Raw genomic sequence first — 14,735 nt, 5'->3', positions numbered from 1 at the left:
GTAAGTTAAATTAGACTCGAAGTGCAAAATGGCTACTGTTTTCTTTTTCACCGAATGTTAAACTATTTAAATTGTTATAGGTGGTCTATGTCCTGGATCTGCTGATCCGTGTATGAACAAACCATGTCCAGAGGACATGCAGTGCGTGGGATATGAAGTCAGCCGGAGACCTTTCATCTGCCAGTGCCCACCAGGCAAGCTTGGAGAATGTTCAGGTACAACGCGTTATTAAATAGCTTATTGCTATAATGTAAGCTGGAAGCTATTCTTATGCAATGTTAACATTTTCAATATGAAACACTGCAGTGTGTTGTATCTTAAAGCCCAAAGGTGATGTGCAAATGGCAGCCCAAAGTGTAACTACACTACAAGTGCTCAAACTAAATCGTATAAAGACACCCTGCATAATAATAATAATAATAATAATAATGTGACCTATGTTCTGAATAAAAGAATAAGACACAAAAAATGGTGTGTCCGATGTGCTGCAGTGCCTATCCATAACAATATTAGTTTTTGGTTTGGGTTACAAAATAGCACTTTACACATAAAGGTCCTTCCCCCTCTTCCTGTCTTCAAAATGCCAACGTTCTGGGAAATGTAGGGAAAGTGTTTCACCCTAAATGGGTTACAATTGGTTCAAAATATAGCTCGCAAGGTTTTATGAATATTAATTACCATTCACATTTTCTGTCTCCTTTGTATTGTACATGGATCACCCTAAATGGAGCCAATTAAATGAATTGAAGTCTCTTTACGCCAGGAATAACACGGTGAACAACATGTTCAGGAAATAACACATGCGTTACCATTGTTTTCAGCGATAAATCGGTAGTATTAACGCAACTCATCACGTTAATGGGAGTAATAGCTCCTGCTACATCTGCATATCGATCCGGACCACAGTACAGTACCTTCCTAAATCAGCGTAGGAACCTTTAAAGTGACCTCTACACTTGAAAATAATAGATGTGCGGTAGGATATAGGAAACCCAAGCAATAAATGTTACGCATTCAATGCCTATAAATACTTATTCGAAAGAAAATGGTTACAGTGTCATGGAAAAAATGATGGCATCATGGTGGAGAGTTCCATTAACCCTTTGGGCGTCCCAGGACATAGTCAGGGTTGCCACCACGTCGGGTTTGACCCGGAGATTGTGCGTTTCGCTAACCAATCTCTGGGCTACTGGTTTCCATTTGAATGTCCGGGCAAGGTGGGCAAACTGAGGGGTGGCAGTGGAAGATGAAGACGGAGGACCACCAGTGGGGCATTTCAAGGAGTTGGACGTCAACAGAGGAGGACAGCAGGGGAGAAGTGCATACCAGAGGTCCGACCCAGAAGTCTTCACTGACTTCTCAGAGGCATCTCCCCCCTGCATGGTCCCGTCAAAATGGCTGCACGAGGTCAAATGGTGTAGTGTTGCCATGACAACGGGACGTCACGTGACGCCATGTCACATTGCCATGACAACAGGACGCCCTGCGGCGGCTTGTTGCCATGATAACGTCCCGCCTCATGGTGCTGTGATGTTTCGTTGTCATGGCAACGCAACACCATTTGACATAGCTGAGCCATTTTGACAGGACCATGCAGGGGAAGATGCCGCCGGAGAAGGTAAGACAGTTAAATATATAAATTAAAACCTTTAAAAAAATTGTCTCTGGGTTATTGTATTGAAGAAGGTGGAAACCCTGGACGTAGTCACCACATCATTGGAACTGGGACTCCGGGGGCCCCATGACGCAGTAACTACTTCATGTTCAAAGAGGCTTGTTTTTGCTGCTTATATTGCATCCTGCATTACCATTGAGCACAGGACACAATCTCCCCAGTAGTGAAACAAAAACTCCTTCCTCTTCCGTTTCCTGCAAAATGGCCGCTGTGGTCACATGACCATGTCATGTGACCACACTGCCAGAGTGACCGTGGCACTCGGGTACCGCGACACATCCAGCACTCAAGGGTTACTGTTTAGCAATTTTATGATGTGAGAAATGTAGTTATAAATACAACAAATTACATACTATCAAAGGAAACATTTACCACACTTAAGTGCAGAGTACACATCTTTAACATGACTCCATGTTTATTTCAGGACATACTTCTCTCAGTTTTGCTGGAAACAGTTACATCAAGTACCGGGTCTCTGAAAATAGCAAGAAAGATGAGTTCAAGTTGGCCCTGCGTATGCGAACCCTGCAGAATAACGCAATTATTATGTATACCAGAGCGAATCCTTGCATGATTCTTAAGGTAATGAACTCATTTATCTCAACTACCTTTTAGTGGATTAAAACAGCCTTTTAGTATCTAATTTCTCTTGATCTGGAGTAACATGGGAGTTTTCATTTTAGAACTTAAGGATCATACCAAATAATAATAATAATAATAATAATAATAGGTGTGTGTGCATTTGCTAGAAGGGTTGACACATTATTTTCTACAGTGGATTCTAAGCCAGCTTTGGGCACGACCAGTCGTGCATGATAATATTGGTACAATGCTACTAGCATTGAAGTTAGGCACACCACAATCTTATAGCTCAAACTGTTTTTGAAGCATGGCATGGGATAAATTGCAGTTAATTGACTAGTATTTGATTTGGGTAATGTCTGATACAGCTAATAAGAGGCAAAGCTCTTTGAAACCTGCTTTTAAATGTTGTTGCTGTATGTCTGTGAAAAAAGAGTAAGGAAATAAATCATTTAATATAAAGAATGTATATGCAAAACATAGATGACTGAATAGTGGTATTGCATACCAGAGATGGATAATATCTTTCCACAAGTTTGTGAATGCAGCAGATTTTGAGCTTTCAAGACTTGCAAAAAGGTAGAAAAATAAGTCAGCACATCAAAATCGCCAGCAGGTAGCAATTGTTTGTATAAGTATTATATATATATATATATTTGTGAACACTCAGACAAATTATTTTGGAAAGTCTGGTGAACATGATCTTGATAAAAAAATTTTTTTATATATCTACTAGCTGAGAGCCCCGGCGTTGCCCGGGATGTTTGTGGTGTGGGTGTGGCATTTGGGTGGGGAGTGGTCCACGCGGCCCATGTGCGGTGGTAGTGCTGCTGTGGCTGTACTGATGGTGATTGTATTGGTGTGCTGATTTGGGAGGGTTTGGTGCTGATGTGGGTGTGCGGATGTGGGGGTGCCGATGGGGGAGGTGCAAAGGTGGCGATGTGTGGGTGCTGATGGTGTGTGTATGTGTACATGTGTGTGTGTGTACGTGTCTATGTGTACATGTGTGTGTGTGTGTGTATGTGTACATGTGTGTGTGTGTGTGTGTGTGTGTGTGTGTGTGTACGTGTCTACGTGTACATGTGTGTGTGTCTACGTGTACATGTGTGTGTGTCTACGTGTACGTGTGTGTGTGTCTACGTGCGTGTGTGTACGTGTGTGTGTGTGTACGTGTGTGTCTACGTGTGTGTCTATGTGTGTGTGTGTCTACGTGTGTGTGTTTGTGTATACGTGTGTGTGTGTATACGTGTGTGTGTGTGTCTACGTGTGTGTGTGTGTGTCTACGTGTGTGTGTGTGTGTCTGTGTCCCTGTGTGTCCTTTGGCCCGTGACTCCGCCTCAGGGAAGGGGGGGGGTGGGGGGGGAGGTGGTGGGAAGGGGGGGGGTGGGGGGGAGGTGGGGGGAAGGGGGGGGGGGTGGGGGGGAGGTGGTGGGAAGGGGGGGGGTGGGGGGGAGGTGGTGGGAAGGAGGGGGTGGGGGGGAAGGGGAGGTGGGGGGGAGGTGGTGGGAAGGGGAGGGGGTGGGGGGGAGGTGGTGGGAATTTGGTGGGGAGTTGGGAAGGGGGGTGGGGGAGGTGGGAAGGGGGGTGGAGGTGGTGAGGAGGTGGTGGGAGGTTGTAAGGGGGGAGTGAAGGGAAGGTGAAGGGGGGGTGAAGGTGGGGGTGGAGGGGAGGTGTAGGGTGGGGGTGGAGGGGAGGTGAAGGGGGGGGTGGAGGGGAGGTGAAGGGGGGGGTGGAGGGGAGGTGAAGTGGGGGGTGGAGGGGAGGTGAAGGGGGGGGGGGTGGAGGGGAGGTGAGTGGAGGGGAGGTGAAGGGGGGGAGGTGGAGGGGAGGTGAAGGGGGGGGGGGTGGAGGGGGGTGGAGGGGAGGTGAAGGGGGGGTGGGGGGGGTGAAGGGGAGGTGGGGGGTGAAGGGGAGGTGGGGGGTGAAGGGGAGGTGGGGGGTGAAGGGGAGGTGGGGGGGTGAAGGGGAGGTGAAGGGGGGTGGAGGTGAAGGGGGGGTGGAGGGGAGGTGAAGGGGGGGTGGAGGGAGGTGGAAGGGAAGGGAAGTGGAGTGAGGGGAAGGGAAGTGGAGTGAGGGGAGGTGAGGGGTGGGTGAGGGGAGGTGAGGTGAAGGGGGGTGAGGGGAGGTGAAGGGGGGTGAGGGGAGGTGAAGGCCGCTCCCTCACCCGTCCGGCCGCTCACTCACCCGTCCGGCAGCTCCCTCACCCGTCCGGCCGCTCCCACGTGGATCTGAGGCGGGAGGCAGCTTGTTGTGGCCGCTCCCCCGCTGTGTCCCGGGCGCTCGCTCGCTCCGCTGACTGTAGCGGCGCCGGGGGGGGTGGAGGGGAGGTGATTTGAAGGGGGGTGAGGGGTGGGTGAGGGGAGGTGAGGTGAAGGGGGGTGAGGGGTGGGTGAAGGCAGCTCCCTCACCCGTCCGGCCGCTCCCACGTGGAACTGAGGCGGGAGGCAGCTTGTTGTGGCCGCTCCCCCGCTGTGTACCGGGCACTCGCTCCTCCGCTCACTGTAGCGGCGCCGGGGGGGGGGGGGGGGGTGTTTGAAAGCGCGGGAGACACGGGGAGAGGAGGACGTGCGCGCGGGTGTGGAGGCTGATTTCGGGGAGGAAGAGGCGGAGGCGGAGGCGGGTATGTGAGCCCCCCCCCCCCCCCGGGTTATACAATGCTGCTAATGTACACCCACCCCCCCCCTACTGTGTGTGTGTGTGTGTGTGTGTGTCCCTGTGTGTGTCTGTGTGTGTGTGTGTGTGTGTGTGTGTCTGTGTGTGTGTGTGTGTGTGTGTGTCCCTGTGTGTGTGTTTGTGTCCCTGTGTGTGTGTTTGTGTCCCTGTGTGTCCTTTGGGCCGTCACTCCGCCTCAGGCCAATGAGAGGTGTGCGGGGGCGGCCCAAGGGACCAATGAGATTTCCCCTAGGGACACCGGACATCCAGCAGGCAGGCTGGCATGCATGCATGCAGGCAGGCAGGCATACAGTGCTTTCACTAATATAGTATAAGATATATATATATATATATATATATATAGATATATATAGATATATATAGATATATATAGATATATATAGATATATAAATATAAATATTTTTTTTATCAAGATCATGTTCACCAGACTTTCCAAAATAATTTGTCTGAGTGTTCACAAATTTGGACAATATTTCACATCTCTACCTTTAATATTCAACCTAATAAATCTTCTCTCCCTCCAACATTCTCCCTCTCTTATCCAACTAAACATTATTTCAGATTAGTTTTATTCTCCGAACATTTGGAGTTTGTGTAACTTTACGGTCTGTTCTTCGCAGAAGACACCGTAAAAGAAAACATGCAAAGCCATTATACTAGTTCCCTAGATTTTAAATCATTTTGGGAATCTGTTTTTGTAAGGCTCTTCAGAAGACCAAATCATTATAATTATTCTGACATTCTTTCTCGTGCATAATATAGAACAAAGTTAAAAGGCATACTCATGCTAGCCATCTCTGGAGAATATACAACGGTTGTTTCTTTCATTCGGCATGCAAACTGTTTGAAGCATTTTTAAAGGCTTTTGTATGTAAATTGGTAGTTTTCAGCGGAACTGTTCTGCAGAATAGGGTTTTTAGGTCATTACAAGTAATTAAAGCTCTACACTATATTTTACCATGTTTAGATTTAATTACTCCGGAGCAAGATAAAGTCAATTCATATAATATGCTACGGGAAACGTTTAAAGGAAAAAGGTGCATACTTACAAATACCATGTATCATTACATTTATTTATCAAAGTAGAGCGCATTTTTTTATGTTATGTAAACTAATAGACATGATAGTACAATATGTTAATAATTTCGCTATTATTTTGTTCTGTACTCAAAAGAGCTGAAGCACGACCTTGTTTAAAATCTTGTAAAAGTTGCACAGACTATAACTAATTGAATGAGTTTTATGTAAATGTTGCTTCAAAATGAGCAAAGAAGTGCTGGAAATCTGACATTCATGAAAATGTACAGTTTATCTAAAAATACGGCAAGCATTTTTCATCCAGATCCTTAAAAAGCACAGGGAGGGGATGTGCAGAGAGGGTGGCCTTTAGAAATACTGGAACGCTGTTCCTGATGCTAAAATAAGTGTCGGAACAGCGTTCGAGCACGTGGAGGATGGACACATAGAGGTGGTTTGCCCTAGTGTAGCCAAACCGCCTGATACCTCTCCGAAAATACCAGCATGGGACGTGCAGAATCAGAGTCCTTCAACCATAATGATACAATGCCTTTTATTCATTACAGTGTCATAGTGCCAATTCGGCACTACTGCTGTGCATAGAAACTCCCTTTGACTTGAATAACCCGCTTTCTTCCCTCATAGCATTTCTAAGATCTTCCCTTGACTCACCTTGTTGTATAGTTTGCGTTTGCCCTTGTTCTACATTTTCTTTGTTATGTTGCATGCTTAAATGGTGTGCACCAGATACAGTATAGAATTACAGAATGAAATATTGTTTTCAAAATAACAAACACATCGCATTTGCAAGCAGTTGTTACTTCATCGTGCCGATCTACTTGCACGCCTGATTGAAACAGAATGGCCAAGTCTGCGTGTTACATTTTCTTGGGAAATCATTACTGAGCATATGGAAAGGGTTGTATCCTTTTTCTCAACATCTGTTGGTGAAATGAAAAAGGTTAAGAACTATAATGAGATTAGAACATCTAGGGCCAGAATCCTAATTTATGTTACAAAATCACCTTCAATAGGGGTTGAAAATATAACTGTTATTTCAATTTTTGACTGACTGTTCTTCCGTGCAATAAATGTACTGTAGTCTTTTTGGTATGGAGTAATGGTAATGTTACCAAGTACTGTATGGTTTGACTTCTAGTTTATAATACTGTACTTCATCTTTTATGTTGGCTAGAATTCTAGCTTGGAATGAGTCCCCGTGGGGACTTGGTTTTAAAATAAGCAACATTTTAATTAGATACACCGGTAATATAAAATAATACATATGAAATGTAATATCACTTTCTAAACAATTCCCTTGATATCTTGTAGGCATTAACGGTACAGCTATGTAATTGAAGATGGACCACGTATGGCTGCTGTAGTCCCTAAAGTATTTGTATAATGTGTATGTTCATAAATAAACGTAGGTGATATCCACAAGCTGACACACAATTTGTAAAGTAAAATAAATTAGCATTTCATAATGAATCACTACTAATATGTTAATTTGATTGCTACTACCCCCTATATTACACCTCTTGTGTTAGAAAATGTGTTACAGTAGGTGATTCTGTATACAAGGATCTGTGGGATCTACACCTTTTTTAAGAGATATGCAATAAAGTGTATTATTATTATTTTTTATTATTATTATTCAAGCGCTATTAGGTTTGTTTTTCTGTGTTTCTTGATTTTAGAGAATATTATGTCTTGTGCTTTCCTATCACACACAGGAAGGGTCAGGCCTGACAAAGGATGGGAACAGAGCCGTGGTTAGGAGCGGGGCTGAAGTAGTTGAGAGGGGATAGGAAAAGTGGTGCTGACCAAGGTTATTAAGCAGTGCAGACGGTAGATGTTTTGTGAGGGGGCGTGGAAGCCAGGAAGTGGAGTAACATGCCAGGCCCTGTGTGATAATCAGATAGGCCCCTTCCTCCACCGTACCCATACCACCAGCCCACACTCTCTCAGTGGCCACATAATACAGTTCAACAAAGCATCATGTTTAATATTGATCCTTATTTCAGTTTCTGATTTTCTTTTCTGAAAGAGAGAGATACATTAGCTGTAAGTAAAATATGACAGATATGGCAAATATGGCTCTGTTAATGCGTCTCTTAACCCCGGAACCTCCCCGTGTAGGATAAATTCAGCTCAGAATTCCTAACATTTCTGGCCACAACGGTCCGTGATTGGGTCAGTACCCTACCTCAGGGGTGCTCAACTCCAGTCCTCAAGCCCCCCTCAACAGGTCAGGTTTTTACGATATCCCAGCTTCAGCACAGGTGGTTCAATCAGAGGCTTAGTCAAAAACTGAGCCTCTGATTGAACCACCTGTGCTGAAGGAGGGACTGAAGGATTGAGCCACCTATGCTGAAGCTGGGACTGTTTGAGATACCTGTGGTGAAGCCGGGACTGATTGAGCCACCTGTGCTGAAGCAGGGATATCCTAAAAACCTGACCTGTTGGGCGGGGGGGGAGGGGGGGCTTGAGGACTGGAGTTGAACACCCCTGCCCTACCTCATACCAAATAGATGCTCACAGGCAGCCATTTTTCATTCCCAAATGTACCAGTACATCAGATGTAAAGATCTCCTGAATCGGGAGACAAAGAAATACAGAGTTACGTTTTCCTCACGCCTCAATTAAAATGTTGGGGATAAGTAAAATAACTGGCAGCAATTTCTGTCACAATACATAACAGAAGGTTTTCCTGCTAAATGATCCGATGTCTATAATAAAGGTCTAAGGCGATATTTACACAACTGAAAACAGAACACTGAATATTTAAAGGTGCTTTTCTGTTCCTGTACTTTTTGCAAAAATATTTTTGATGGAATTTCATCATTTGGAACATTAACCTAAGGAACGTAAATATTAAAATGTAATATGTGCAGTATTTACTAGTGTAAATAAACAACAATAGCATGATTCTGAAAACGTATGTACAGTGTGGGTCATTCTTCTATGTAGCAGCAGTGCAAATATACAGTCATTTGTTCACTCCATAATTGCATCATAGCTTGTGTTAGAACATGTTTTTTTTTTCTTCTTTGATATTTGTATTTTTTCCCTAGCAGCTCACGCACATTTTTTTTTAAACCTTAATACACATTGTTCTTTGATGAATATACATTTCGCGCTGAGCACTTACACCGTTTGAATTTTGTTTTCCTCTTGCAGATTGTGGATGGCAAATTGTGGTTCCAATTGGACTGCGGCAGTGGCCCAGGCATCCTGGGAATTTCTGGCAGGACAGTTAACGATGGGAATTGGCACTCTGTCTTTTTGGAGCTAAATCGGAATTTCACAAGCTTGTCACTGGATGATAGCTATGTGGAGCGTCGCAAGGCACCGCTGTACTTCCAGGCCCTGAGCACTGATAGTTCTATTTATTTTGGAGCTCAGGTGCAAGTGGAGAATGTCCGGAGCCTAACTGACAAAAGAAGTACGCAGGTCTTGGGTGGCTTCCAGGGATGCCTGGATTCAGTCATCCTGAATAACAATGAACTGCCTCTTCAAAACAAGCGAAGCAGCTTTGCAGAAGTGGTCGGCCTGACGGAATTAAAGCTTGGCTGTGTTCTGTATCCTGATGCATGTGAAAGGAAGCCCTGCCAGAATGGAGGTAGCTGTACCAGTGTGCCATCTGGTGGTAAATATCCTTTATAACACATTTTATATACTGGTCTCGGAAATCTGGTCAAAAATGAAGTGGCTTCAATACGTCCTGAACTATATGATGTCCGCTACCAGAATAGACAATACATGTAGCATTCAGAACACACGTATAGAATTATTGTGTTCAAACAATGCTGGTTGTTAGAAACAAACGTGACTTATTTAAAATGTGTCTATTTTACCATTTGTACAGTTACTACTGTATAAGAAGCTAAGATTTATTGAGTTTTTCGAATATAAACTTTAAAAAATGTACTCCGAGTCCCAAGCACAACGCCAAATACCTAAGTGTAGGTAGGTATTCTCCGTAAACGACATCGCTTCATCTTCTACAAGGTAGGGAGCGATGCGTTGTAGAGGCCAGCGGCAGGAAGTTCAATATGTCCTCTAGTGTTTCCACGCTTCGGAATTGTTGTCCTGCCATTGGGTTCTTGGCAAATTTTCCAGTTCTGTCGCCACGAGAACCAACACTCCCCATTTTTCATCTGGGCTTGTGACCGGCATTGGCTGGGTTAAATACCTAAGTGCACAAATAATACTGCTTTTGGATAGTTAAAACGTAAAGGGAACAGGATAGAATGGGCGTAAAGAAGTCAGAAAGAGGAGAGAACTGGCTCGGGAGACAGGGGACGGCAGAGGATACAAAGGGTAACATGTGAGAAAGTCAGCATTTTAGGAATGGACCCCCGAGAGGAGAGCAGAGAAGGCACATGAGCTGTAGTATACATTAGTAATGTAATGCTGTGGGTATTAGCAGCATTATATACTGCACCGACACACTTTATTCGAGCAAATACCCGGTATGTACCTGGCAGATACCTGGAATGCGCCGCTCCTCACCTCTGACAAGCCCCGTTGCATTTGCCTTCCCAGCCTGGGTTCATGCCTGGCTGATGGGCGGCTGATCTGTTAAATGAGGATGATTAGGATTTAATAGGCTGCAATGCTTCGCGTGTCTACCAGATGGCATAAATTCATGAATTGTAATGCAGTGTATATATATATACTGTGCAGTATTGCAGCCAGCGGGAATAAAATGCTTCAATCCCTGCCTGAAAAATAACTCAATGTACTCGGGCAGAAAACAGTCACAAACCTCAATACACCCGGGTATACCCGAATTCGTGGGACTAGCCAAGCTCGAATAAAGTGTGTCGCCAGTGTATGTACTGGTCTCATTTCATGTGGATACAAATATTAACTTCTAAGGATATACGCCTTAAATACATCCGAAAAGAGCTCTTCTTAAGAGACATTCATTTCTCCCTGTCCTACATCTTTTCATAGTCTACCACATAGTTTTACAGCGGGGTGTCAGTAGTCTTTTATTACCTTAATATTAGCTGGAAATGTATAATACATTGTTAACATCAATAATTTGTTCAAACCAGTTGTGTATAACAAACATAAAGAATGGACAACAAAGAAGATTCTGTAATCGGGGAAAATAGAGACAGCAAAATGAATAGCTGAAGTCGCTTTCAAATAAATTCTTCTTTCCTTTGAAAAAAGTAGGTCAAGTATCATCAAACCAGGATCGCTGAAACCCTCAGACTGTTATTTGAGTATAATTATTCCTAAGCAGTAGACATTGAAATCCTGCCACTAAATGACTATATAGTGGTATAATTTGTACCCTAGATAGGATTTGTACAAGTATAAGACACAGCTACATTTAGGGAAACTTTGGATTATTAAAGTGGCATTAACTGTTACCACAACAGTATACCACAGGTATCAGGGTTGCATTACAACCACAACTGGGAACAAAAGCTCTTTGGGATTTATACTGTCTCTAATTCAGAAATCAATGTGCAGTTTATGCTGCCTCAGCACTGTATGTGAAGTGGAAGATTAAGATCTAACCATAGCTCACTGGTTCTGTTAACCACTGTGGAATGACAAACCCTGATGGGCTCTGTGCCAGGCATGACTTTCCATCGCTACAAACAGTAGTTACATATTAAAAAAACTTGTGAATAACGTTTGGTGAACAGAGGGGTATTCCATGTCAGATAATTAACAAAGACCACAAATTACAAGATGCATTAAACATTGGCAGGTCTATTTTTAAGCATATATGTATATCTGTTTATCCTAAATCTATATTAATATACAATAACATTTTATCTCAGTCAAGTTACTGCAGATATGTTTATTCAGTGGGCAGGAAATAGCATGAAGCGATTAAACGCATTAGTGGTACAGTATTTAGTTTAGGGATTGCTACAGTACATGGAGCCAGTTTGGATTTAAATCTGAAATAAATAACATATATATATATATATATATATATATATATATATATATATATATATAGAGAGAGAGAGAGAAAAGAAAAGAAGCGCCCGATCCTTGTGTAAAATCAGATAACAATTTTAATACATCACGGACAAGACAAATGCACACTTACAATTTGTCTGATAAAATCAAGCATATTATGGGACCAGCCCATGCACCAACAGAAGACTCCACGATCACCTCCGTGCGTACTGCAATCCTTCAGAATGCTGGATCCTGTGTCTGCTTCTGCCGTTGTCCCAGAGAGTAAGGGGATCTAATTGCCTTTTCGACTGCTTAGTTGTAACCTGCAGCCGCCGTTCACCTCTCTCGTGGAGCACTGGGACCCGGAAAGGACTTGGCACACGTCACCACGTCTTCACGTTGGTAGCTGGGAGCTGCTCGACCACCGTAGGTTTCACTGCCACATATCCCTTGGATATGGCCCCTGCCATTCATTTTATATTGATAACTATTGGTTTGAACTATATTTATCCACCTGGTGCTACTACCTACCATTTATATCGACGTTGCGGCAGTTTTGGTGCATCTGGTAAGGGGCGCTGTCTTTAACTTTGTCACATATATATATATATATATATATATATATATATATATATATATATATATATATATATATATATAAAGCAGAAAATAGCCGTGTTAGTTCAGTTGCGATAGTGCAGAATAAATGAGCTTCAGTATTCGGTGATACCTTTTTTATTGGGCTAACAATTTATGTCATAGGACAAGCTTTCGAGAGTTATCCTCTCTTCAACAGGTCAGCAATACTGATATACAAAGGAATCTATGGCTAAAACAGTGTGGAGAGAGGAAAAAAAAAAAAAACAACAGATATTTACTGTAGATAAGGTAGGGTGTTAAGTGTTTGAAGCCTGGGGACAGTGTCAAAGAAAGGTGGGGAGGGGGAGGGATACTGGGGGGGGGGGAGAGAAAGTGTGGATAAGAATAGAGGCAAGCAGGATGATTACAAGCAATGTTGATAGGGTGTGAGAAAACCCATGTCCGCATTAAGTCCTTTGGTTTTGGTGTCAAAGAGTCTTATCATTCTGAGTTCAAATGTTTTCCGTTCTTGGGTGCTTTTAAACATTCCACTGAGGATTTTGATTTTTAGATCATTTATGGAATGATCTGGTTGTGAGTAGTGATGTCCCACAGGTGAGCAGTATCTTCCTTCTTCGTGATGGAGTATAGAGTGTCTGTGCATATTCATTCTTCCTTGTAGTTTTTGGCTGGTTTCCCCAATGTAGCAACCTTGGTCACATTTGTTGCACTGAATCATATACACTAATGTGAAGAAAACCTAAAACAATTCCACGAGTCCCTGAACTCATTCCATCCATCAATTAAACTCAATATGTATCAATTGAAACTAATATATCTTTGTGTTGCAATAAGATAATGAACATATGCGTTCTGCAAAGAGACATATAAACAATATTCTTATACTAAATATGCTAACCCCCTCCTATCACTAATCCACATACAGCCACAGGAATGGTTCAAAGTGGTGGGAGCTGACCACAACTCTCCGAATTAATGGATGCACATATGTACACAAGAAAAAAGTGTGACATAATGCACGTGGCCTCTAAATTGTGCTCACAGTGCCATCTGGTGAACTTAATTGTATATCCCATCAACAAATATTTCTTAGTGCTGGTGTGCAAATGCTTTATGCATGATATATTGCTAATGGGATGACATGGTCGGGGATTTTTCAAGTGAAATTTAAACCAACAACTCCAGCAATAACAGTAAAGGGACTTATTTTGACTTTGTATATATATGTACAGTGTTCGACAATCCTATACATTTACACGCCCGGGGCGGGTGGATTTAACCCCCGGGCGAGTAACTATTGGCCCAAGCAGCACACGTGTTTTTTTAAATTTTCCCTGCTCGCGCTAAATTTCCCTGCTCGCGCTGGCTGAAAAAAAAAAACTCCCCCTACCTGACTGCTGATTGGCGCGCGCTCCCAGGCTTTGTGGGCGCGCGGCCAGGCTCTATATGAGCCAGCCCCCAACGAGCAGCCATTCTTTTCCCCATGGAGGATGGAGGACACAGTAAGTATTATCTGTGCCTTCCCCCACCTCCCTCCCCTCCCTGGCGCTACCCCCCACCCCCGCTTCCCCCCGGTCCCGCCTCAGGGAGCGTGCCAGGTGATGGGAGCGGGGGATGCCCCCTCATGTCCCCGCTTCCCCCTCCTGCTCCCCCCCCCCCCCGCTTCCCCCCGGTCCCGCGTCAGGGAGCGTGCCGGGTGATGGGAGCGGGGATGCCCCCTCATGTCTCCGCTTCCCCCCCCCCGCTTCCCTCCCCCCCCGCTTCCCCCCGGTCCCGCGTCAGGGAGCGTGCCGGGTGATGGGAGTGGGGATGCCCTCTCATGTCCCCGCGGAGCAGGAGATGGGCGAGGGGGAGGGGGGGAGCGTGGTGGTGCTGGTGCTGGTCGCGGCCTTTCCAAAAGGTGTGTAGGGAGTGAGTGTGTGGGGGCATGGGAGAATGTGTGTTTGTATATGGGAGTGTGTGTGTGTGTGTGTGTGTGTGTGTGTGTGTGTGTGTGTGTGTGTGTGTGTGTGTGTGTGTGTGTGTGTGTGTGTATATGGGTGTGTGTGTGTGTGTGTGTAGATATGGGTGTGTGTGTGTGTGTAGATATGGGTGTGTGTGTGTAGATATGGGGGTGTGTGTGTGTAGATATGGGGGTGTGTGTGTAGATATGGGTGTGTGTGTGTATATATGGGTGGGGGGTGTATATATGTGTGTGTGGGAGTGTGTGTATATATGTGGGAGTGTGTGTATATATGTGGGAGT

The 14,735-nt window shown here is 44.4% G+C and overlaps 1 protein-coding gene across 7 annotated transcripts in view; it reads left to right on the top strand.

Moving 5' to 3' along the window:
- The window catches only part of FAT3 (FAT atypical cadherin 3), a 555,353-nt gene that overhangs the window by 512,856 nt on the left and 27,762 nt on the right, over nucleotides 1-14,735 (top strand). For all 7 annotated transcript variants that reach the window (XM_075592531.1, XM_075592536.1, XM_075592534.1 and 4 more), the window contains 3 exons: nucleotides 81-215; nucleotides 2,100-2,257; nucleotides 9,132-9,600. In XM_075592531.1, coding sequence (XP_075448646.1) covers nucleotides 81-215; nucleotides 2,100-2,257; nucleotides 9,132-9,600 — 762 coding nt within the window. The remainder of the gene's footprint in view (nucleotides 1-80; nucleotides 216-2,099; nucleotides 2,258-9,131; nucleotides 9,601-14,735) is intronic.

The sequence above is a fragment of the Ascaphus truei genome, chromosome 3, assembly GCF_040206685.1.
Source record: "Ascaphus truei isolate aAscTru1 chromosome 3, aAscTru1.hap1, whole genome shotgun sequence".
In the NCBI taxonomy this organism is placed as follows: domain Eukaryota; kingdom Metazoa; phylum Chordata; class Amphibia; order Anura; family Ascaphidae; genus Ascaphus; species Ascaphus truei.
Note: the sequence above shows the minus strand (reverse complement) of the source record. Positions and strands in the feature narration are given on the sequence as shown.